The sequence below is a fragment of the Perognathus longimembris genome, chromosome 16, assembly GCF_023159225.1.
Source record: "Perognathus longimembris pacificus isolate PPM17 chromosome 16, ASM2315922v1, whole genome shotgun sequence".
NCBI classification, from domain to species: domain Eukaryota; kingdom Metazoa; phylum Chordata; class Mammalia; order Rodentia; family Heteromyidae; genus Perognathus; species Perognathus longimembris.
The window spans coordinates 35,087,562-35,113,725 of record NC_063176.1 but is presented as its reverse complement, the minus strand read 5'-3'; the positions used below and the strand labels follow the sequence as shown (position 1 = coordinate 35,113,725).

The window sequence follows — 26,164 nt, the reverse complement described above, 5'->3', positions numbered from 1 at the left end:
GTCTGAAGCATCATTGCTAATGATGCTTTAATTTTTTTAAAGCTGGAAGAAAAGAGTGTTTGCAGTTGCTTTAAAGCAGTGATCTTCTCTGGAACAATGAAATGCAAAGCAAAGGTTGCTGGGCCAACTGGTCAACCATAGCCCACAGTCTCATTGCTGGTTCTGCTCTCAATCAGGCTACCTTCTCCTCTTCTTGTCTTCAATTCTGTGATGAGTTTGTTTTTTGAGGAAAGATAATTTACTCTTAATGTTCTCATAAAGCCTATAAAAACTAGGTAAACTTTCTTTAGAATTAGTATTTCACTGATTTATCATCTTTATGAACTGGGAAGTTCATAAGGCTTATGAAGGAATTATGCGAAAAGGTGTTAAACCTTTGTTACTACTTAGAAACAAGACTGGTCTTAGGTAGAGGGAGTCCTTTAAATGTCTCATAGCCACACCTGCTCTACACAAAAGAAAGTGGCAAAAGACCCAAGGCTCACAGCCCCATGTTCTAACCACTAAACTGCCTGTCTTTAGCAATTTAAAATTTTTGTTCCAAAGGAGCTCCTTTCAAAATGGAAATTGTGCATCCTAATATAAAAACTGTTTTAACAAAAGGTCTTTCTACAATGCACATTTAGCACATAATAGCAACACTGGGAGGTGAACAGTGATGGGGTAAGTAGGAGGAAGAAAGGGTCACTGATGGGGCAACATAAGCTTTTCAAACTTAGGTGTTTGTCCTCTTAGTGATAAACTATTCCAGGTGTTTCATGTGAGCTTAATTGGGCAGATAGACTTTCCTTACACTCTGAAGTCTGGTACACATTCTGTATTGTAGGTATGCCATCACATAGCTGCATTTGTTTTCCCATAGATCCCTTATTTGGTGCCTCAGTGTTTTGCTCTGACAGCTGATAACTATACTGGATGTATTCCTAATATACAAAAAGAAAAAGAAAAAAATCAGAAAAGAGCTTCCTGCTTTCTCTCAGCTTCATGGAAAGAGGCAAAAGTGTGCTCAAGTGGTACAGCACCTGCCTAGCAAGCATGAGGCCCTGAGTTCAAACTCCAGTACTGCAAAACAAAACCATTTAAAAAATTCTTCAAAAGAATGTACATTGTCAATTTCAGAGCCATTTAGGACCCTGCTTTTCTGGCAGTGTTAAAACCCTGCAAACTAAAGAACTGATTAGTATTTCTAGTACTTGACTAAATTCAAGGTTTTTAAACCTACCCTAACTGTGCTACAACTGAACACTAAAAATAATAAAGCAGTATCATTTGAACTAACAATATGGAGAGAACTTTGTACTAACAATACAGTTGTGTGGATGAAGATGGGAATGTAAAAAAAATGGTCTCATCAAATATGGAGTCCCATTTAATTTTACTCTATCAGTCAAAACAATTCAAGTGAAGAGAAAGAAGCTGTTTGTGATATTATCCTTCGCAAGGAAAATCCTTTTCTGACCCACCAAGCTGGCTCAGAGTCAGAAGATGAAGCTGTGTGCCGACTGCCTGACCTTGAAAAGGATGACTTTGCTGCAAGGAGAGCAAGGATGAACCAAACCAAGCCAATGGTGCCTTTACACCAACTCCTCTATGGGCCTTATCGAAAAAAAGATGTTGAGAAATCAGGTGGCAGCAAAAACTTGTCAAAGGGAATCTCAGACAAGCAAAGTCTAGAATATAAAAGGTGTGCACTGTGTGTATATGTGTGTCTATAAGAGAGAAAGAACAGAATTAAGCAAAGGTGATCCCTACCCAGCCACTATTCCCCTTTTCTGCCTCCATTACATGTACCTTAACATGGTGATTTATTTAAGTGGCTTTTCAGCCCAATGATTGGCCTTTGGGCATCTAAATGCAGATGACCCGGAGTAGAATGGCTGTGTCTAAAGCACGGCTGAATTCACCAGTTAAATGTTACTCTCTGGTGTGTGGATGTGCTGTGATAGTGATGATGTCATAGGTTGGCTCTTTGGCTGGGTATACATGTTCTGTTACCTTCAGAGAGCAACCAATACCTAAGGCTGCCTCCCATCCATTCAAAGGAGGCAGGAAACATAGTTACTGTCTTGCTCTAAGCTCTTTTCTCCTACTAGTAATGTTTATCTGTTGTAGGAAGGAGAATGAGGCTTGTTCTTTCTTCTCTTACACTGGCAAGATCACTGGACAAATGATGAGTATATCCTGTGAGAAAATAACTTTTCAGTGGATGTTCTGTCATAGAAGTTGTTTTTAAGGAAGATTCCTACTCCCAACTTTTCTCCCAGCATCTTAGTACAGATTGAGCATCCCCAATCTGTAATTACAAAATTCAGCATACTCCAGAATCTAAAATATTTTGTGGTCTTAACATGACACCACAAATGGAATCTTCCTTGTAGGATAGATCAAAGGAAAATGCAAATGAAACTCAAAATAAGGTATAAAAATTGACCTTTGGAGTATGTCTATACTGTGTATAGAAAACAAAAATGCATTTTGTGTCTAGAGTCCGATCTCCAAAATATCTCATTAATGTGCAAAATATTCCAAAATCAAAATAAATAAATAAATAAAACCTGAGCTCCAAATGCTTCTGCCCCTCCCCGCCAGCATTTTAGGTAAGAGGTCCTATGCTCACTTTGTATGTATTGAAGTGGATTGGGAAAAGGAAAATTACGGTCCTGTGGGATTTGACCAGTGATCTTTTTATTTTAAGAAAGAGCTATTATCATTGAATATCTCTGCTTGCTCAATCTCCTCCCGAATTTTCCTCCTAGCAAAATCAGTTAGAGTTATAGCGTTTGTTTCTCTAAGGAAGCGCTAAATTCAAACGATCCTGAATCAGAGCAGGGATTAAGGCAGAGTGGATCTGGCATCATATTTTCACAGATGTTCTTGTGAAAGAAGAAGTCCTTGCGCTGGCTTTGAACTGCGATCCTTAGGTCTCAGCTTCCCAAGTAGCTAGGATAACAGATGTAAGGTATCAGTACCCAGCTAAGAAATCGATTTCCATTGACTGTACTAGAATGTTTATACATATAGATGCCACAGCTTTGGGTTAAATTACATTTTCCAGCTAATGCTCACTTCTTGGGAGAGCAATAAAAAAGATCATTTCAGTTCCAAGAGAGGTGAATGGTTAGTGAAACAAGAAAAGTGAGGCTATTGATTTTGGGATCCAGGTAAAGAACACCGGCCCCTCCGCTCTTCACCTGGGTAGTTATATGAAGCAATCTGGTTAGAATGTTGACACTCTGTTAGGAATTGACTTAAAGGTCCTCCCAGAGAGTTGCCAGTTTCATCTGAGATGTTTCAAATGTGCACAACATTCTAGCTCTCTCCAAACAAATCCTTGAATTTGGATTGTGCTGAGCTCATTGCTGACATTTTACTGATGCAGAAAAAAATTTCAAGATTACGAAGGAAATCAATCAGAAAACTTGAATTCATCACAGTAACTCGAATAGTGTGGGAACTGGGCATCATTATTGTCAAACTGAAATCTCGTTACCCTTCTTAATCATCTTTCAGAGAACACTGGTTTCTCTTCCCAGACTGAAGTAGACACTGTCATCTGTTGGGGAAAACAATTCTCTCATTACAATGTCAAAAGGGCAGCTAGCCAGGTGCTGGTGGTTCATGCCTGTAATCCTTGCTCCTCAGAAAGCTATGATTTGAGGATCTGCAGTTCAAAGCCAGCCCAGCAGAAAATTACTTGAGAATCTTATCTCCAATTAACCAGCAAAAAAGCCAGAAGTGGAGATGTAGCTCAAGTGATAGAGAGCCAGTCTTGAGCAAATAAGCTTAGAAACAGTACCCAACACTGAGTCATTCAAGCCCCAGTATGGGCACACTTGCATGAACACACACACACACACACACACACACACACACACACACACACAGCATAAATGAAAACAATTACATCTACATTTGAGTTGATAATTATGAGAAAGGTAGGAAAAGTTGCTTCTGCCCTTCCATTCTGTCCCCAGACTCTGAATTTTCCATGCTTGACTTTTTGAATGTCTGTTTTCTTGAACCTGATGTTTCTAATGTTGGGGGGTGGGGGCTGGATCAAATGGATAGAAACCAGGGCCACACGGAAGAGGTGAAGGCTACGGTGACTTGTGTGATTCGAGCTCGGGAGGGTGAAGCCGTGGCAGAGGGGACCAGGAGGATGCCAGACCTCCATAAGGATGACCTGGCCCAGCGGAGAATTAAGAGCAACCTGGGCCCTCACCGTGAGGCTCCGAGCTTCATCACCCTCTCCACCATCACGGAAGCTGATTTGCAGACTTGGGAGAGATTGCAGGTGTCGGGAGGCACAAGGTGTGTCCTGTTTCTTCCATGTTGGTGGTTGTGTTTTATGTTGAAGGACTCCAATGCTTATCTCTATTCAACTTTTAACTTTGATGGCTGGAAAATGTGCCTCCCCAAAACACACAGCTCCTGGAAATCTATCTGTTCTGCATGAAGCAAACCATTAATACTAAAAGCCACAAGCTACTTTTTTCTGAAAATATCCTATTTAACCAGTTGCCTTACCACGAATAGTTCTTACTTGTGCTAGACTTGTTTACCACATAGAGCTTAAACTCTTACTACGAATAGTTCTTACTTGTGCTAGACTTGTTTACCATATAGAGCTTAAACTTGACCTTTCAATAATTTTCACGATTTAACTCTGCCTGTGATTTCCTTCTACGATCCTTCATGATGATATTAGCAGTGATATTTTGAAAAGGATGGGAAATTAAAGCACTAATCACACCTAGGCAACACAAGAATCATTTCTTTGATTTGTTAATGGAAAAGCAATTCTACTCTAATCATGGGAATATTTTTTTCATACAGCTTGCTTTGTGTTTTAGATCTCTGATTGATGTGTACTTGCCTTAGAAATCTTTGGAACTTTATTTCTGGTTCTGACCAGGGAAGGAGACGTGCAGCATACCTGTACAGGCCCCGAGCCATCCCCAGAAATCAATGCAGAAACTGCCATCCGAGACGATTTTGCCAGCCGCAAAGCCAGGGCCTATAAGAAAGCATCCAGCCCTAAGCAGAAGTTTGTGCACTTTGGGCCAGTAACAGAGATAGATCAGCAGAAATGGAAGCGACTCAGCATTGGCAAGGCCGGACCTAGGGAGGATGTAGAAGCTGTCGGGCATGACAGCGAGACGCCAGCTTCTTCTTCGGGGTCCCCTGACTCAGCGGCTCCTTCTAGAATAAAGGAAGAGCAAGTGCTTAGCTCGCAAAATAACTGCAGGTATTTTCTGCCACCTCTCTGCAGGAAGATATGTGTGGGATTCACAGCTGCTTCTGGAGGTTGTTCAGTGGCAGATCATGGGAGACCTCAGGTCCAGTCCCCAGCATGAAAACAATAAAACAACCGAGAGTTTGCTAAATCCCATTAGATGCCTAGAGATAGTTTAACAGACTCTTGTGCAAAACAGCAAAGAAGTCACACTAAGAGTCGCCCTGGGAGAAGCATGCGTGTGAGGCTATGTGGCAGGCATCCATTTCTTCTCTGTTGCTGTGGGAGTCGCTGCCTGGGAATGCCAGTAATCTCCACCAGCGACCCTTCTAGCCTTTACTACATTAAGTGCTATTTTATTAGTAGAAAGTATTGAATGAGCTAGATGGAATGTTTTAATGTTTCTCCTAAAGACATATCTATAAAAACCCAGCTTGCCTATAACTTTCCTCTTTCCTATCCCACAGTTATGAGATAGTCCATATTTTGGACATCTAAGCACACACATTAAAAAAGTAAAAGTCACCAGGCACTGGTTACTTACATGCATAATCCTAGCTATGCAAGAGGCTGAGATCTGAGGATCACTGTTCAAAGCCAGCCCAGGCAGGAAGGTCTGTAAGACTCTTATTTAAAAAAAAAAAAAAAAGCCAGAAGTGAAGCTGTGGCTCAAGTGGTAGAGTACTGGCTTTGAGCAAAAAGCACTCAAGGAGATCACCCATTCCCTGAGTTCAAACCCCAGAAAAAAGTAAAGTTCTCTTTCCATGCCTAAGTTTTAAAATTGTATAATAATTCTGGAGCAAAAAAAGACTCCTCTTTAAGGGGAATATGGAAACATTCAGTCTGTAGGCATGCCACCAAATCTTGCTAGGAGCTGTCCAGCTGTGAATTTCTAAGCCCTCATTTGGGGGTTCCATCTATGGGACTGATCTGTCTTAAGCAGGAATAAAACATTTGTAAGACTTTGAACCTCCATCCCACCTGCCCTGGATAAGCCAATTTTCTCTCCACAATGGAAGAAATTGCTGAGGACATTGTTTTTCATGCTTTGTCCCTGAAATCCAAAGGAGGTAGTGAGCAGCCCAGGACATGGAGAACGTAGTCTGGATTTAGATGGTGGTAGGCCCCACAGAGGAAAACAGGCAATAGAGAGGTCCTAGAAACATAGACAAGGTTTTAGAGAACTGTTAAGGATCTGAGGTAAGGTGGGATTGGAAATTTCTGAGAAATGCAATCCTTTAGGGCTATGAGAGCCTCTACTCAATCCCACAGGGACCAGGTTGTTCCAGGCTCCTTGATTTAGCTCAGGCCCCTGCCACAGTTCCCATTGCATTATCTCCATCTGATTTTGTCACCCCTACTAACCCAGCTTGTGGAAGGAGAGCAGGGAACTATTCCTCTTGGCATTGTCTCCTCTCATCATCTGTTTTCCTCTTATCTCTTGCTACCTGGGCTACCTGATTCACAGCAGAATAGTGAATTCTGGCTCCGATGACAATGGCAAAAGAGTCTTGTGGCTGGCTCCTGTGCCAGAGTCTCGGGATGAGCAGGTCTCCACTTGGGGTGAAAACCCAAAGAGGACCGAGGAAGGTGAGAAGAAGCGGCATGTTCAGCCTTCCCCAGGAAGTGATGGTTGACAGGTGGGGCAGGCCTCTGGTGAGCTCTTTCTTGTAGTAAAGATGTCCTCTCTGGCTCTAGTCACACCCAGACAGCTGCCACAAGACGACAAAGAAGAGAATGAAGGAGTTTCTCAAAAAGATCCTGAGATGGCATCACAAGTAGAAAGATCAGCAGAGGAGCACAGCCAGCCACTGTGAGCCTCCTGCCTGCATTCCATGGTGTGCTGTTTCAGCTGTGTGTACCAAGTGTGTTCCCCCCCCCCAAAAAAAACCCCAAACAACAGCATACCAGTGTGCACTCAGTGGCTGACAGGTGGGGAATAAAGCCACTTAAAGGAATGTGCCCATCCCAGGGTCAGAGTTCTACTTCTGCCGCCTGCTCTAAGTAGACATCTTAGCCTTTTGCATGCACCTGGGGTTTGGCCAAGCATCATTCTCAGCAATTGAAAACATAGAGGAAACAGTCCTTGTGTGTGTACCAGCTGCACCATAGAGACTCATGGAACTACATATGGGTTCTCCTACCCCGCTACTCTGTGCGCTTCTGCCTCTGTGGACGTTGCTTGTGTCTTGATTAATACCAGCAGAGTGATGCCGCAGAATACCAATAACCATAAGTGGCCTTTGAATGGCTGGCCTGAATGCTACCCCAGAGTTTATCTTACAGCCTCTCCATGGGAGACTTCAGGAATGGAAGAAAAGCCAAAGAAGATGACAACTCCTGCCTGGAGTGTCAGTAGACTGAATGGTCAAAGGCACAAAAGGATGAGGCGAGGACCAAGAGAGCTGGGCTGTCCCCTGGGTAGACTGGATCCAAACCAAACCGGGTGCATTTGCCCAGCAGTACGATGTGAAGGAATCTGCCAAAGCTTCACCCATTGCTAGTCAGCCATCAGCAGGTCATCCTATGCTTTGACTGTGTTGCGCCAGCCTGAGCCATGGTACATGCTTTCAGAGTGTCATTATTAACACGGTAGTATGCATTCAAGCCACTTACCTGCTACTGATGGCAGAAATGGAAAGATTAAAATGGGCCTGGTGGACCAAGAATTTTTTTTTTTACTTTTGCATGTGAGCAAGTATGGAAAGAATAGTTCATGAGGGAACTTACCTGTTACATATTTATTCCAACCTTCATTTTGTGGACAAATATAGGAGCAACTCTTTTTGTTTCTTTCTGCTTCACAGAAGAGCCTTCGGCAAAAGTTTAAACTTCTTTCTGACCTACTTGGTTTCCCTGATACCAGGCTAGAGAAGATGAAAACCATCTATAAAGTTTGTAATTTAATTTTTCAGCATTAGCAACTTCATTGATGCCTATAGAGATTTCTGTTCCATGCTCATGATTTAAGATGAAGAGTAGGGAAAATAACAACCCTGGGCTTCAAGGGCCAGTATATTGAAGATTCTATTGCTATTTACCAAGAGAAATAATTGTAAGGCAGTGGACACAAGGCAGTGTCATCTGCCTACTCAATGTAGGGGGAAGGAGTCAGGAGTATTTTGTATAATATAGGTGCATGGGGAAACAGGAAGCTGATAGAGTTCTGCTTGTCAAAGGACCATAATGGCAGAGGGGTCAGAGAATGTGAAGTAATTGCTAATTTTCCTAAATCAACACCCTAGATACCATTATCTATATTTCACATTCTCCTATATAATCACCATAGGGTTTATGCTAGGAGTTCCCAGGGGCAGGGGGAACACTCATGGATGGCATCATAGAGGGGTTTGGCGCCTTTTCAAAGCATTTCAGATCCTCCAGGGTCTTCACATGTAGGCTGGATGCATGTTCGTTCCATGTCATACATAGGAAACCTCATGCAGAGAAAAGTTAAGTGAATGGATCACATGTGGTTACCAGGCTGCTTAGTGCTCCTTAGGGACCAGGGACTGAGTGGCCCACCTCATCTTCCATAACCACTCATCATCTCCATGTCCTAACACCTAGAATGTCCTCTTATTAAATGAGGAGGAGTAGTAAGAGTACAAGGAGCTTAAAACAGATTAACCCTATAAATACTTTTGTGCTTGAATCAACATTTTTCCTTTCAACAGATATTTATTTAGTCATTACTATGTGTAAAACATCAGATCTTTGTCCACCAGGTTGGGTACTAGGAGATAATATTAGATGAACAATAAAGCCATTTTTCTCCCTTCCTTTTAAAAATAAGGCAATCCTAATTCATCATATAGACATTTTATCACCAGCTAATTCTTGATTCTGCAATGCACCATTGGTGCTAAACATTACGTAAATGTAACCAATAGGGACATGGCCTTCCTCTTTATAAATATCCCTGCCCTCATCTTTAAATTTTAACTAATTTCTTCTTTTTGTTTATTTTTTGGTGACCTGTCACAACTGCCAACTCTTTATCCTTGCAGCCTATGGGCTAACAACCTTGCATTTAAACTATCTCCTTCCTAGTGATTTCTTTTTGGTAACTAGGTTTACCTATAGGATGACAGAGAAGTCTTCTTGTAGCCAAGCTCTGATCATGCCTCCCCTCCCCTCCTCACCAGCAAAGGCAGTTCTACTTAATAAGTTAATGCCCTCAGAAAACTAATAAACTATTCCGAGAGAAATGCCTTAAATCTACAAGCACATAGCCAGGAGATGAAAGGCTATCTTCTGAGAAGGTGTTCATGTTATCTTCTGCTCCTGTTTCACAGGATCAAGTAAGTATTCAGTAAATACCTACTGAAAGCTCCTGTAGCCACTGCTCCAGGAATCCAAACAAAACTTCCTTCTCCTCCCACTGCCCCAAGATTTGGATTTTAGTGTAAATCTGTATTTATTGGCAGAGATGTCCTTGAAATGCTATATTTCAAATATAGCCTTGTCTGTCAAATGCTATATTGTGATAAAACAATTTAAATTCAAATACATCCTACATGCAACAACATAGTTGAACCTTACAAACAAAATGTTGTATTAAACACGCCAAAACCCAAGGGCATGGGAGTCCTTTCAGATAGAACAAAAGGAACTACCTCGTGGATGTGTTCACTTTGCAAAAATTCATCAAAGTGGATGTGGAAGGCTTGCATTTTCTGTATTGAAGTTTTACTGCAGTAAAATGCTACTAAAATGCCCAGAGACATGAATCCATATCTATTAACAGGTTGTTTTTGCAGTAAGCATGATTACCAAATTCTCCCTATGAAAGAGAATTTAGAAAACACTGTATTTGAACAAATATACGCCCATAGGCCTCTTTATTAACTTGGAAACGTCTGGTTTTGAGACTGACTAATACCCAAGCATGGTTTCTTGGTGTGGATGAATCTGCTTCACTGTGGTGGTATCTGGGGAACATTGAGAGTGTCAGGCTAGACTCTGGCATCTTCTGATGCTGCCTCCTGGAGCAAGAGGATGTGATCCACCGCTGGAAGCAAACCTGCACAAACCCTACCCTTTCCTTGTTTGTGGACATTCCAGCATATAGGAAGTTTTGCACTCATGGTTGCCACCACTGTGAATGAAATAATGATTAATGATGCAAACTATTCAAGAATGTGAAATGATTAATCGTGTGTGTGTGTGTGTGTCTGTGTGTGTGTGTCTGTGTGTGTGTAGTCATGCAGGGGGAGGGGGAAGGGAACGTTATATGGACATCCATGTATTCCAAGGTTTTTTTTTTCTAAGATTGTAGGAAAAGATCTTTAGAAATTATTCTTTTTCCTATTAACTGTTAGGATAGTGACCATGAGAGTAGATAATTTTTGTTGTGGTTGTTTTTATTTTTATTTTTTGCTGATAATCCCCAAAATGTAATTTATTAGGAACAAGATGTATTACCCTTACAGCAATAGTTCTTTGTCCAGGATGGCAAAATGGAAACATTTCAAGGCATAGGTAGGGAGTGTTTTCTACATTCACCTTGGCCAAAGGGACTAGGTCCTGCTCTGTGAAAACTGAGCTCAAAACATGCTCTTTGAATCTTTCTCTAATGTAATCTTTTTCTTTACTCTGAAACTTTTAGACATCAAAAAATGACTGTACCACAGATGGTACAGTGTTAGAGACCTAAATTTTCAGAAGGACATAAAAGATTAGAAAAATACTTTATTTTTTTTTCAAGTTACAGGATATCCTCCAAGTCTGGCTTTAATTAAGGCTACCAGTTTTCTAGGAACTGTGGTTTTGGTCAAATTGCATGTGTGGAAGGCACAGAGGAAGGTTCTGGTTGAGGGTCTGGTTTGTTTTCAGAAAACTGTAGAAATACTGGTGGATGTAAATTGAGCAGCAAGTGACAGTTCAAGGACAGGCCAGGAAGGGTGTGCTTGTGTGCTGGTGTCCACTGTAGCCCATTCCTGCCCAGCATAAAGACAGGAACAATTTCATTGTGAATGACCGTGCTACCTGTGTGCTTGTGTCTTAAACTACTTACACTTCTTTAAACACTGTACATTACACCTAAGTTTCTTTGTGTTTCTGTTGAGCAGATTCTTTCTTTGCAGGTAACATGGAATCATTTTCACTTCTCTTCTGAGGTTTTATTTTTTTGTGCCAATACAGGGTCTGGGTACTGTTGCTTGGCTGTTTTTGTTTTGTTTTGTTTTGTTGTTGTTTTTTGTTTAAAACTAGCATTCTATCACAGCTTCACTTCTGGCTTTTTGTTGGTTAGTGGCAATGAGTCTCATGGACTTTCCTGCCTGGGCTGGCTTTGAACTGTGATCCTTAGATCTCAGCCTGCTGAGTAGCTAGGATTATAATTGTGAGCCACTGACTCCCATCTTCCTTTAAGTTTTCATATGAATTTTTTATGTTCTTTAGGAAACTCAATACTCCACCTTGATTTTCAGCAGATAATAAATATTGCTTGTTGTATTATGACAATTCTTTTCCAGTATGATCAACAGACAAGATTTTGGTGCCCATGTATCTCCCTGGCAGATTTTTCATTTCCAGCTTGGTTATAGAATTACCTTTCTGCCTTGCCCATCTTCTAACTTTGTATTTAATCTTGTAGATACGGTCCGAGAACTCCTGTGTCAGATGACGCAGAGTAAGTGCTCTTGTATTCATAGGATTATATTAATTACACTGCCTAAACTGCATGCTTCCAGGACTCACCACTAATTGAAATGCAACGGATGCCACATAAACTGAATGGCGAAGGGCCTCGCACAGCAAGGCACTTGAAGTTGGAATGCAGAACATATGTTCTGTGCAGAAAAGATGAATGAAAAAACCAACTCAAGCATGATGCTAAGTGTGCAGCTGGAGCTTACAAGTTAACATTTGCTTTTCATAGGTTGGGGCATGTGGAAGTCATTCTTGTCGTGGTTTGGCCCTTGGCCCCCCTTCTAACCCACGGAATTATTAAGAGGGTATTCCGAGTTTTCATTTCATTCTGGATGTGTTGTGACAATAGTCCTACAGTCACTGTTAGTTTTCTTTTTCAAACTAAGAAAAATAAATGCTCCAACAGTAATGATAGAGTTAGAAGACCAAATTGCTCTTAAGTTGGAGTGCTATGAGCTGAGGACTGCTGGAGACAAAAAACATTGGAGTTTTGTTCAAGTTCCGTGGCATAGCAAGGGGTCAAGGATGGAAAAACACGACCTGAACTTCCTCTCTCTAATACTTGCTTTTCACTCCCATGCGAGAGTCAGTCCCCATTCCTGACCGCATGAACTGTTTTAGAAACTCAGTGCCCACTTGCAGATTATTTTTTCCCGACATATAATGCAAAGGTTTTCCTGCAGAATACTAGCTGCCTCGTATTTGAATCATTTGGAGAGGTGAGGTACAATACTGAGGTTCAAACCCAGAGTTTTCGACTTGTGATGCAGACGGGCTACTGTTTGAGTCATGTCCCTATTCCTTTTTTTTTTTTCTTTTTCTTTTTCAGACAGGGTCTTGTTTTTCTTCCTGAGACCAACCTCAGACTATGGTCTTCCTATGTGGAGTAATTTATGTCTTGAGAAATGTGAATGATAGCTAATTTGCAACAGTCTACTCAGTGTAAATGTCAGCCCGGACTGCATCTCAGCTCTGTCATGGAATGAATGAACTTGAAGTAAGGGCGTAGGCCCACAGATAATCACTTCCACTGATGGAAGATAGGAAACTATCTCCACACTGTGCCTTTGTATGTTTGTGTTCAAGATGTCAGCTTAGCTAGTAGACTGTATTCCAAGGAGTCAGACTCTACTGTGATCTATGGCTGTCAGGTCATCAGACACACAGACCATTCATGTCTCAAAACCAAACTCCTCCTGAGTTTGCCTGATGGAAATAAGTCCTCTGGACACTGGTTGATATTCTTAAAACCTCCAGGGGCAATATTTAACATTCTTTGAAAGGAAGACTACATGAAATTGATAGACCAAACTTTACTTTGATTGAGTAAGCAAAAACATTTTGAAAGAATCTATTTTTTTTCTTCATTGATGCAAAACTGCAATGCAATTTATATAAATTAGATCTCTGGGAAATGCTAAAAGGTGCAAGGAAGAAGCACAGAAAAAGTTTGTGACTTTTTTTTATTAGTCCTGGGGCTTAAACTCAGGGCTAGGCACTGTCCCTGAGCTTCTTTGCTCAAGGCTAGTGCTTTACCACTGGAGTCACACACAGCTCCACTTCTGGCTTTTTTGAGTAGTTTATTGGAGATAAGTGTCCCATGGACTTTCCTACCCAGGCTGGCTTTGAATCCTCCGATTTCAGCCTCCTGAGTAGCTCGGATTACGTGAGAGCTACCAGCACCTAGTTACTTAATGACTCTTAAAGGGGTAGGGAAGGATGGAGTCACTTCCCTCCTTCGCTGAATTTATTTTTTTAATACAGCCCTATAACCAAGATTCTTTCCTGAAGGTCCTATCAGAAACTTTCCTGCTTAGAATAAGCACTGCTTACATGATGACATGTGGAGAAAGATGAAAAGATAATATTAGGGATTCATTTTCTTAAATAGAAATGTATGCTATTTTTAATCTTCTCTCCATTCTCTTCCCTTTCCCTAAGTCTTTAAAGACAATTATTGACATAGGCTACATTGATGAATAATTGATAACGTCCTTTAAATACAGCTCAGTTAAAATAATAATACTAAAGCTGTGTCCTTGAAAAAGACTGTGGGTCAGGGCAAACCTACCACACAGGCAAATGGAGAAATTACCTACTCCCGCCAGCCAAGACTGTCTGTCAATTTAGACCCGCCTGCTCCCCCTTTCCTCACACATTCCCTTTCCAACATTTACCCCACCAAAGGAGACTTCATTGTGGGGGATTCTGAAGTTCCTTACCTTATACCTGGCCTAGAAACCATTTCTAAGCTCTCCTTCAGGAAACGTCATCCCATTTTTGCCAAATGGCCAACCACCTGGATGCCAGTGGCTCACACCAGTAATCTTAGGTACTGGGGAGGCTGAGATCAGGCAGCTCATGAGTCCAGGCCACCTAGGGTTAAAGGGTGCATGAGATTCTGAATGGAAAGAAGCTGGGCGTGGTGGCGCATTCCTGTCATCCTAGCTACTGCAGGAAACTGTCCCTAGGCAGATCCCTGGGGCAGCAAGCAAGACCCTATATCCAAAATAACTGGTACATGAAGGTCTAGAGGTGTGACCGCTCAGTACAGCACCTGCCTAGTAAGCACAAAGCCTGAGTTGGAACCACAGTAACATAAGAAAAGAAAAACCCCAAGGAAGAGTCCTAGGCTCAAAGCTGGCAAGCCTTGTCCCAATAGCCCAGGGGCATAGGCATCCGTGCCCAGAAGGATAGGGTTAGCCCAAGTCACATTCATATTCTGGAAGCTTCCCCAGGATTCCCCCACCCCTGCCTCATCTCAGCCCCAGCCCCATACTTCTTCATTTGGAAGGTCAAGTCCAACCAGAACTGAGGGAACAGTCTCTAAATAATGACAGCCCATTTTCTATCTCATATTGTCTGCTCTCTACTTTCTCAGTTCCCTTTTTTTGAGATGACATGAAGATATTGCCCTTTGCTGATGTTTCTTAAAATGAGCCAAAACTTTCGGGGGGGGGGGGGCGGCGGGGGATTGCACTGCCAGTTTAGAACAGGGTAAGCAAAGGTTTCTCTTTTTATCTCCCTAAGCAGCCTCTAGCCACTTTCTGGCTGAGGTACACCGAGCTTTCCAGAGAAAGCAGACATGGAAACCCAGGCCTGAGGAAGGTAATAGTGGGGCTCGCTGCGTCCCACACCCTGGGGATGGCTGCTTTCCTTCCCAGGGCTTCTTAAGAGTCCCTGACTCTAAACCAAAGTTCTGCCCATTCCATTATAGACGGCAAAGTCATAGGAAAGGAACTCTTTTCCGCTCCTTAGTCTGAGAGCCACTTGGTAAATTACAAGAGAGCCCTAGTTCCTGGAAGTTTATGTCTTAAATGATTTTAGCAGACATTGTAAATTGCCTTCAAAGATTACTGATTGGATTGGATATTTTACAGGTAAGATTTTTTTTCTTTCTTTTCAGTGTCAGAAGAGGAAGGGGATGAATTTCAGTCAGTTTCTAAGAGGCCTTCTTTTGATCATGAAGTTTTAAAAAAATATGCATGCATTAGGATTCTGGCTAACCCTTTACATACCTAACTTTCTTCCTTTTTTTCTTTATCTTTATTTTTTAATGGTTTATTGAGACAGTATCTTGCTTCCAGCCTCAGACTCCCAAGTGCTGGATTATAGGCATGTGAGGCCAAGCCTGATCCTAAATCTTTCTTTTTCTTTTTCACTCAAAGCTGGCACTCTACCACTTGGGCCACAGTGCCGGCCTTTTCTGTGTATATGGTACCAAGGACTCAAACCCAGGGCTTCATGTGGCCTCCTAAATCTCTCTTAGTGAACATTAATAAGCCGATATATAAAACAAGGAGGGGAGGATTCCCAGCCTTTCTCCCAATGTAAGGACTGCCATTTGTCTTCTTGGTTTTGGAAGGCCCACCCGCTGAGTCAGCACTGCCCATGGACTGTGTTGGTGGCAGTTTCTCCTGGTGCTTTATCACAGATAAAATCCCATCTATGCAGTTAGATCATTAGACTACCCTGAGGTAAGACAGATAACAAGGACGGTCTTCATTCAGTTCCTCTTAGGTCAGATTTGGCCTGACCAACTCCTGGATAGAAGAGGGAGGGACACGGCCATCCACACAGGTTCATTGTGAGTGGATGGACTTGAAGAGTGGGTGTCTTGGGGACATCTCCTTCTCGACACCAGCCTGCTAGAGGGCCCCATTGCATCCATGGGTGCTGCTGCTGCTGCTCAACATCTGGCCACAGGGGTGGGGAAAGAGGATGACTTCTGACATCGCAGCTGATGTCTGGAAGCCGCTGGTGTCTGAGTGCATGGCTTTTCTTTTGCTATGTGTCAACCATGTCTTTTGTTCCCAGAGCCCTCCATTGCTTGGTTTTTAGACTCTGTCACTCACTTGGTACCAGAGGTAGTCATTTCCATCAAAAAAAAAAAAAAAAAGGAGTAATGTTTACTTTGCTCTCTGGTTCAGTGTTCAGCTTTCTGCTTTAGCTTTTGTTGTAACCAAGGTCAACATTAAGCATCACAGAAAAGCCTGTGGCCCTGCCTAACATTGAATATGCTTCTAAAAATACGTTAATCATAGGCATAGACTAAGGATTTTTTTTTTACATTATTCTCCCATTCCTTTATTTATTTATTTATTTTTGGCCAGTTGTGGGAATCGAACTCAGGGCCTGGGCACTATCCCTGAGCTCTTTTGCTCAAGGCTCACACTCTACCACTTGAGCCACAGCGCCATTTCTGACTTTTTCTATATATGTGGTGCTGAGGAATCAAACCCAGGGCTTCATGTATACAAGGCGAGCACTTTATCAGTGGGCCATATTCCCAGCCCTATTCCTTTTATTTTTATAAGGGCAAATTCAGAGATATCCTGACATGTTAAAATACATTGAAATGATGGTGAGCCAGTTACAAAAGACACAAAGTGTATGCTGACTTATCTTTCACTCCATCCTCTTTGTAGAAAATACCTTATTTTCTCCATCCAAGATGCCATGAAGAGCACTATCAATTGCCTTCAGATGTACAGGAAATCAGGAAAAAAAACACATCAAAGAGACACACCAACTGGTAGTTAGTTGTCAGCTGCATCTAAAACTCAATAAAATACTATTGGTGAATGTAAAACTGGTCTTCCTCTGTATAGGAAGTTCTTAAGCCAGCTCTTTTCAAAGAAGCATTTGGTGCAATATAGTTCCACATCATGGAACACCTTCCTTCCTGCCCTCACGGTCTCCCCAAATTACAGACCTTTGAATTCTCATTTTATTTTGAAATACATTCCCAAAGGATAGGAGGCCACGCCTTCAGATACGCTTTTTGTAGGTGGTTTGTTTTTTTCTCTATACATCACTAAAGACTAAGACAGTCCCATTTTGGCTGCCCTGCCTCCCTTGACTATTTAGGCTGCAGAGGAATTGGGGTGGCTTCCAGGCTCCCTAGCGCCCTCGTGAGGTAGAGTCCAGAATTGCTGATCCCGCTGGCTTTTCCTGTTTGTTTTTTTTTTTCCTGTCCATTCCTCTAGGAGCACCAGTATGTTTGATGTGCGGTGTGAGGAAGAGGCAGCGGTGCTACCGCACAGCAGGGCTCGCCAGGAGCAGCTGCAGCTGATTAACACCCAGCTGAGAGAGGAAGATGACAAATGGCAAGATGTGAGTTCCAGCCAAGGCCATGCAGGCGGGGAGCCAGTGGGGGCAGGGGGCTGGCTACTCCCTGCAGAAAAGTCCTAAATCCCAGGGGCTGGATAGATTTGGACTTGCAAGCCCTGCAGGGGAAGGGAGCCCCCAGAGGCTTGCAAACACAGGAGATGGGAGGGTGAGAACAAGCATTAGGAAGAACACGCAGGGTGAATGCAGGGTCATGTCAGGAGCAGGTACCCTGGCCAAAAGCTTGGCCCCAAAGGAGACAGGATTGGGGTGCGAAGCAGGAATGGGGTGAAGAACTGCCTGTGCTTGATGCTGATGGTGGTGGCAGTGGCCACAGCCATTATGGCTCCCACTGAAAGGGTCCCAGTAACCAGGCACTCTCCTAAGTGGCATTCAGTCCCCTTAGTAACCAACTATGATAGCAACTTTTTTGTAATAATAATAGTTATTATTATAATTATTAATAATTAATTATTATTATGTAGCTTTACAAAGGGTTATAATTCCATAAGTCAGGTTAAGAGTACAATACTTCTTGGTCAATGTCACCCTTTCCTTTGCTGTCCCCCATTTCTCCCCTCATGTCTTTACTGTGCTAGCATCTATTACCTACCCATCCCCATTCTGCAGAGAAGGCCAAGCCCAGGAAAGTCACTTCCCCAAAGCCATCAGCCAATGAGTAAGAAAGCCAGGACTGGAACTAGAGAAAGAAGACAAATGAACTGGTGAGGGATGTGAGATTGTGTTAGCCAAGAGCTCACTGAGAAGAAGTGTAAAGTTAGTGAATGTGAGAAAGGACAATGGACATCTCTTGTTCTCACAGAGGCTCTGAGATGGCCATTTTGAGAACCCAACTCTACTGTTACTCAACAAGAACTAACTTCTGCCAGGTGCCAGTGGCTCATGCCTGTAAACCTAGTTAGTTACTTAGGAGACTGAGATCTGAGGGTCATGGTTCAAAGCCAGCATGGGCAGAAAAGCCCATTAGACTTTTATCTCCAATTAACCACCAGAAAACTGGAAGTTGCACTGTGGTACAAAGTGGTAGAGCACTAACCTTGAGCGAAAAAGCTTAGGGAAGCACCCAGGCCCCGAGTTTAAGCCCCACAATGTACAAAACAAAAAACAATTAACTCCTCCAAAGGCAATAAAATACAGTAGCAAATATGTCTATAATATGTTGAGCATTTACTATATGCCTAATAGTCTACATGTATTATCATAGTTAACCTTCCAGACTTATAAGGAAAGTGTCATAATCACCCCCATTTTAGGTAGCTGAGGTTCAGAATGGTTAAGAAATATGCCAGAGGTTCGAAATCATGGGAGACAGAACTGGGCCATTTCCCACACCTGCATCCTGTCCCCTGTCCCCCAAATTTACATTTTTTATCCTTTCTCTACAAGTTCCTATAGAACTACAATGAGGAGGCTGTTAGGGTCAAGTGAATTCATATACATAGAGTCATCAGACCTGTGAGACTCCAGAGCTGTTTGTTTTCTGCCTTTTCTTTCATTCCACAAGAAAACAGTAAACGAATCCCTACGTTTCTGTCATTGGCACATGTGTTTCCAGCACAGAAGACACAAATAGGGGTGGAGGTGAGGGAGGGCTTCCTACAATTACTTTGAGAAATAAGTCTCTACGAGTTGGCAAGTGGCATGAAATACAATGGCATTTGTCACATCGCAGTGCTTAAGTCAGCGTGCTGCCATGTGTGGCTGGTGGATGCCACCTGCGCATGTCCTGCCTTCAAGGCATCCTCCACCCCAGCGGCCTCACGCCGGGCTGGGCTGGGAATGGCCTGCGGAGTACCTGGGTCTGTCCTTGTGTTCATTAAACTCTTCCACTGAAAAGGGAGAATGGAGTCATGTACAAGCTAAGGAAGAATATTCTCTCTCTCTCTCTCTCTCTCTCTGTCTGTCTTTCTCTGTGTGTCTCTCTGACTCTGTCTCTCCCTGTCTCTCTTTCTCTCCACCCCCCCCCCCCCCCACTCCAGGACCTGGCTCGTTGGAAGAGCCGTAGAAGAAGTGCTTCCCAAGACTTAATCAAGAAAGAGGAAGAAAGAAAAAAGATGGAGAAGTTATTGGCTGGAGAGTATGGAACGAGTGAACGGAGGAAAAGCATCAAGACCTACAAAGAAATTGTTCAGGAAAAGTGGGTGCTCTCTGGTCTTGTTTTTAATGTATGCTATTGTGTAGACGCCACAAAGGCTCTAACACCATGACTGCCTCGATGTGTCCTGTGCTACCTCGAGCTGGGGCCACCTTGACACGTTCATGACTATTGACTTTGTTCTCCCCTCCTCCCCCCACCCCCCAATTCTCTAGAGAGCGGAGGGAGCGGGAGCTGCACGAGGCGTATAAGAACGCGAGGTCCCAGGAGGAGGCGCAGGGGATCCTTCAGCAGTACATCGAGAGGTTCACCATCAGCGAGGCTGTTCTTGAACGCTTGGAAATGCCAAAAATTCTGGAAAGAAGCCATTCAACAGAGCCAAACCTATCCTCCTTCCTGAACGACCCCAGCCCCATGAAATACCTGCGGCAACAGTCACTGCCTCCCCCCAAGTTCACTGCCACGGTAGAAACCACCATTGCACGTGCCAGTGTTCCTGACACCAACACGGCAGCAGGCAGTGGATCTCCAAGCAAAGCGGTCACGCCCAAAGCAGTGCCCATGCTGACGCCCAAGCCTTACTCCCAGCCCAGGAATTCGCAAGAGGTTCTGAAGACCTTCAAGGTAGGAGGGCTGTGGAAAGACTGGAACTCAAACTCACCACCGGTACATTTTCTTTTTTTAGTGATGGTGGGGCTTGAACTCAGGGCCTAGGCACTGTCCTTGAGCTCTTTTGCTCAAGACTAGTGTTCTGCCACTTTGAGCCACAGTGCCACTGTGTTTTCTGGTGATTAATTGGAGATAATAGTTTCAAGGCCTTCCTTTCCTGCCCGGGATGGCTTTGAACAGTGATCCTCAGATCTTAGCCTTCTGAGTAGCTTAGGATTCTAGGTGTGAGTCACCAGTGCCCGGCTCCAATGCATTGTTAACTGCCCAAAAGCCAAGTATGTTAACATTTGCATTTGTTTATTTGTAGGTCTTAGGAGATTTGGTCTACAAATACTGAAGGGCCAGATATTCCTCTTAGTTGCTGTCATTAACACTAGTGGACAGAGAGATTGGCAGGTCACCTTCAGAGATTAGGTCTCTTTACTAGTATAAAATGCCAGGGGAAGAAATGAGGGAGGAGGTAACATGTTATACAAGAAATGTACCCACTGCCTTACATATGAAACTGTAACCCCTCTGTACATCACTTTGACAATAAAAAAGAACAATGAAATAAAATAAAATGCCAGGGTCTCTAGGGGAGTGGAAAAAAATCCAAATTTAGTGACAGCCTAACATCTCCCACTATCTGTAGATATGTCAAACCTCTGAAGAAAAATTTTAATGGTTTTGGATTTAAATAGAAATATATATAACTATGTGTCTTTTTTCTTTTCTTTTCTTTTTTTTTTTTTTTTTTTTTTGGTGCTGGTCCTGGGGCTTGAACTCAGATCCTGGGCACTGTTCCTAAGCTTTTGTGCTCAAGGGTAGCACTCTACAATTTGGGCCACAGTGCCACTTCTGACTTTTTTTTTTGTTTTGTAGTGAATTAGAGATAAGAGTCTCATGGACTTTTCTGCCTGGACTGGCCTCAAACTGTGATCCTCAGATCTCAGCTCCTGAGTATCTAGGATTAGGGGCATGAGCCACCACCGCCTGGCTTTAGCTATGTATCTTTTAGAAAGAAGTTGATAAGTGCTATAATTGGAAAAACACACAAGGAACACATGACAACACAGGATGTACTTGATCCTGAGATGAGATACGAGTTTCCTTAAGTGGAAAGAAACTTGGTTTTACCAGTGAGATTATATATCATTATCTTCCCAAAACAACAATGCAAAACAAACAAAACCCTATGGCCATGAGACATCCTTTCATATTCTCAAATTCCAATATTTTCTCTGCTATCATGAGGATGCACTCATCCATTGTTGTAAGCTCTTTTGGCTTTGAAGGAAAAGCAACACTAGTGCCCTTGTACATCGTAATGAGTTCATAACAGAGGACAAAGGAGGAATTCCATTAAGACTTAGTGTGAGAAGTTTGTGTAACTCAATGAACTGAGCAGTGCAATGCCATGTATCTTCCTTACTGAATTTCCAGAAGAACCAAACCAGACTTTCTGACTTCAGCTCAAATAACTCTGAATGTATCGTGAAAATCTATGCCATGGCTTGGGTATGGCTGTGCATACCTCTAATCTAGCTACCCTGAGGCCAGCCTGGGCAAAAATATGCAACTCTATCTGAAAAGCAAACCAAAAGGCCTGGGAGCAACACTCACCTAACAAGCATGAAGCTTGCCATAAGCTTTGCTTGAGCAGAAGGAAAATGTCCTGCTGTTTCATCTGGATTGAGCTGAGATGGTTGATCCTTTTAGGGCAGAGATTATAAATCTGTAATTCACAACCTCATCCAGAAAACCTGGCATAGGCTTCTAGCACATGGTGGATGCTCAATAAGTCGTTAGTGAGTAAATACATTATTTTTGCTTTTCCTGATCCCACACATGTAACCACATGCCCATCCCATGATCAATGGTCCGTTTAGTACATTCCTCTCTGTGGCCCACGAGGATGGATGGCCTATAACACTGCATGAAGAAAGGTGCTATCAGCAGCTGGTCCAAAACAGGAGTAGGGAATACACTGATTTAACAAAGTCATCTAAAGCATTGGATCATGTCATTTCAATGTCTTTATGTAAACAGTACGATGTAATAGTGGAAACAAAAGAATTAGGATAGATGACTTCATAGCAAAACTTGGACTCTGACAGAACTCCTTGCTTCTCACTGGGGCAAGGTGGTTCAGACTCCCAGGGAGAACATCCGTGGAAGGGATGTGTTGGGAATTGGGGTAGAAATCTTCTTAAACTGGGGGTCACTGTTGACTAATAATTTGCTTTCTCGTTGGCCTTGGTGGCTTTAGAGCCTAGGATTCATTCACTGAGTGGGGGGATGGGCAATGGTGATGACAGGTAATATGTAAACAGCACAACCCTTACCAGAAAGTAGCAGGAAGGAGAAACTCACACGTGCGTGTGTGCGTGCGTGTGCGTGCGCGCACGTGCATGCGCCTCTTACCAGGTGGGAGGCAGGAAATATAGGTTCATTGTCTCCACAAGGACAACAGAATTGAAAGTAAAAATAGATCTGGGGTTGTTGGTACCTCCTGTAGTCTGAGCTCTGAGGAAGCTGAGGTTAAAAGAATCACTAGAACTCTGGGGTTCAACACCAGTTAAAGCAACATGGCAAGATTTCATGTCAGAAGTTAACTGTATGAAAGCTGACAGTGCACGATAAATAAACTACACCTACTAACTGACCTTCCAGTAGTTCTTTCTAAAGATTTTAGAAGGCATTGTTTTTATTGTATGCCTTCTAAAATCTTAGTCATTGAATCACTATTAAATATTAGTGATTTTAAATACTTGAAATGTGTCAAGTATGCCCTACATACATAAAATCTCTGTGAAAGTACGATTAAGGAAATACTATTATATTTAATTGTTCAGTTGTACATAGAAGATAAGAAACAAATTATGTCTGTCATTTAGAGATCGACTTTGCTCTTAAGCCCTCTAGTGGCAGAACTCGTTCTCATAACCCCTTATGTTTTCCCTCAAACTTCAAGAAAGATCTCTAGATGCCTTTCTAGAAGCCAAACTAACCATCCTCTCTGCCTGTTTTCCTTTTCTAAATGCTTTCCCTAGACAGGAGTGTGAAGCACAAAGCATCTTAATGTGTATGATCTTTGTCTTGAAAAAAAAAAAGGAGGGGGGCTGAAAATTACTTAGAAAAAAAGCACAATTTTTTGTAAGGTAGCGTAATGTTAGCAGGGCACCAGTGGCTCGTGCCAATAATAGTAGCTACTACTCAAGAGGTTGAGATCTGAGGATCAAAGCTCAAAGCCAGCCTGGGCAGGAAATTCATCAGATTCTTATCTCCAATTAATCGCTGGAGGTTGGAGCTATACCTCAAGGGATAGAGTGCTTGCCTTGAGAGAAAAAGCAAAGATGACACCTAGGCCCTGAGTTCAAGCCCCAGGACTTGCACAAAGAAGAAAAAAAAAAGAAAAAGAAACGTGAAACAGCAGTCAGAATGTAAATATTACTGGAACCTAAATACATTTTTGTACTTAAGGTCCCTTGGTAAATGGAGAGACAAAAGGTAAAGGGTGAACCAATGCAACAGCAATACTTACAAAACTATGCTGTAAACCAACTGTACAACTCAGGAGTACAGGGAATTGGGGAAGGGGGAAAGTGGGAGAAAAATGAGGGAGGAGGTAACAAGTTTGATAAGAAATGTACTCACTGCCTTACATATGAAACTAACCCCTCTGTACATCACTTTGACAATAAACAAATTAATTTTAAAAAGAAAAAGCATGCCATAAATCAATGAACATGATATAAAATCTAATAGTGAAGTAGCCTTTTAAAGAGACCCTTAAACACATGGCATTTATGGAAGCCTTGCGCTTTAGAATGGATATAAACATTTGTGAGACCTTATTCTTATTTAGCTCTGACTGTTCAGTGGCAATTATTGAAGGTAAATTGTAGAGTGTATTTTGTGAGTATCTTTGGCCAGAAAATCGCATGTTCTTTGTTCATCCTGGCTGGTATAGGTCGATGCAAGAGTCAGCATGAATGGAGAGACGGTCCATAGAGAAGAGGAGGACAAGGACAAAGAGGATCTCACAATGGCGCCTGCCCCCTCCTTAACCAAGTCCCCAGTGTTTGAAGGGGTGGCCACCATGCTCAGCTGCCCTCTGGAGGTGAAACAAGACAACTACAGCATCGAGATCAACATCAAGAAGCCAAATGCTCCACAGGAAATCACAGTAAGTGTTTGTCCCCTTCTACCTTAAAGACTCTGGTTTTAAAATCCCATAGGTCATCACTGTGCTCATTTTTGTTTTCCTTGAATGTATTAATTGTGAGGACTACATAACAAAGGACCATAAACTGGGTGGTTTAAACCACAGACATTGTGAGAAATACAAAATGAAGGCATTAGTAAGGGTTGGTTCCTTCTCTCTGCTGTGGGGGAGAATCTCTTCCAGGTCTCTTTTCCACCTCCTGCCAGTGGCTAGAACTCTTTATGTTCCTTGGCTTGTGGCATCTGTCTTCATCCCCGTCCTCATTCCCCACAGGGCTCTCTCCCTGTGTGCCTCGCCTATCTTTGTAAACATTCCCTCTGCTTACAAGAACACCAGCTATAATGGAGTGGGGGTGACTAGAAATAACAGGAGACAGATAGACTAGGGAGTCCAGTACGATCTCATCTTAATTAATTACATCAACAACAACTCCACGTCCAAAAAAAGCCACCTTCTGAGGGTTAGAACAATGCAGGAGTTTGGGGAGACACAATTCCACTCATGCCAATGGGCTGGAATTAAAAGTTAACCTAATTTGAAAACAAATCATTGCTGTTGTCTTCATATGATTGGTGCTCAGTGTCACAGGGGAAAAAAATGTCTTTTTCCTCTGTATGCTTAGGATCTGGTTAGACTTGTGAATATAATTTGAATCTGGATTGTTCATATAATTTAATTGGTGCTTTTAGAACCTGGCTATTCATCTTTGATGCTATGTATAAAAAAGACCTTTTTCTCATTTGTTTAAAAAATACCAAAAATTCAACTAACCTCTTTTTAGCTTAACTTTTTTTTTCCCCGTCGGTTGTGGGGCTTGAACTCAGGGCCTGGGTGCTGTCAAGGCAAGCAAGCACTCTACCATTTTGAGTGACAGCATCACTCCCCTTTTTAAAAAATGTGTGTGTGTGTGTGTGTGTGTGTGTGTCCTCAATAAGTATAATCCTATACCATTGCAAAGAATCCTTTCTTCCGGAAACCTATTCCTCATTTTACTTCCTTCTTCATTATATCAAGAAAAGTATCTCTTGATGTATGTCACCGATATCTTCCCATTGGGAAGTGGAATGACCTGGAACAATATGGTGGCCAGCTTGGAATGAGAGGCTATATTTTAAAACTGGTACTCGTTCTGACTTGATGTTTTTGTTTTTTTTAACTCCTTTGCTCAATTCCATGAGTCCATCAAAGGAATAGTGTTATAGTTAAATAGTGTCTTTCTTCCAAAAACTGCATTCCCAACCAAGACACTCTACAGAGGAGTGGCCTCACCCACCACTAAAATGTCACAATTCCTTTAGGGTAAGCTGGAACTGCTCAAAGAACGCAACAGCAGCAGTAGGCAGGAGGGACAGAACAGGAAGGCAGGGCCACTCCTAAGGGAGTTGGAGTTAGAGCATCAGCCTTAGCCTGTGGCACAGGAGTTGTGCAATGATGTCATGTCACCTCTTTGGTTTTCTCCTTCATCCTTCTCCTTGGATGCTGCTCTCTTCCTTTAGAAATAGATTGAAACAAGTTAGGCTTCTGTGCCCACCCAGATCAGCACTTTCTAGTTCTTCCTCACTGCCTCATCTCTATGGTAATGAGGTTGGGATGGCCACGGCCTTGTGGATAAGTACCTGCCCACTGATAAGGATGAGGCCCATTTTTTTTTCCAGTCCTGGGGCTT

General features: G+C 42.5%; 1 protein-coding gene across 16 annotated transcripts in view; it reads left to right on the top strand.

Annotated features, from left to right (window-relative positions):
* The window catches only part of Limch1 (LIM and calponin homology domains 1), a 294,059-nt gene that overhangs the window by 226,059 nt on the left and 41,836 nt on the right, over window positions 1–26,164 (top strand). For 6 of the 16 annotated variants that reach the window (XM_048364833.1, XM_048364832.1, XM_048364842.1 and 3 more), the window contains 5 exons: window positions 11,838–11,873; window positions 17,383–17,509; window positions 19,504–19,661; window positions 19,835–20,243; window positions 24,244–24,459. In XM_048364833.1, the coding sequence (XP_048220790.1) occupies window positions 11,838–11,873; window positions 17,383–17,509; window positions 19,504–19,661; window positions 19,835–20,243; window positions 24,244–24,459 (946 nt within the window). Of the gene's footprint in view, window positions 1–1,387; window positions 1,685–4,068; window positions 4,312–4,915; window positions 5,249–6,704; window positions 6,827–6,934; window positions 7,050–11,837; window positions 11,874–17,382; window positions 17,510–19,503; window positions 19,662–19,834; window positions 20,244–24,243; window positions 24,460–26,164 lie in introns of all 16 variants that reach the window. The other 10 variants (XM_048364841.1, XM_048364834.1, XM_048364843.1 and 7 more) reach the window with 3 other exon arrangements.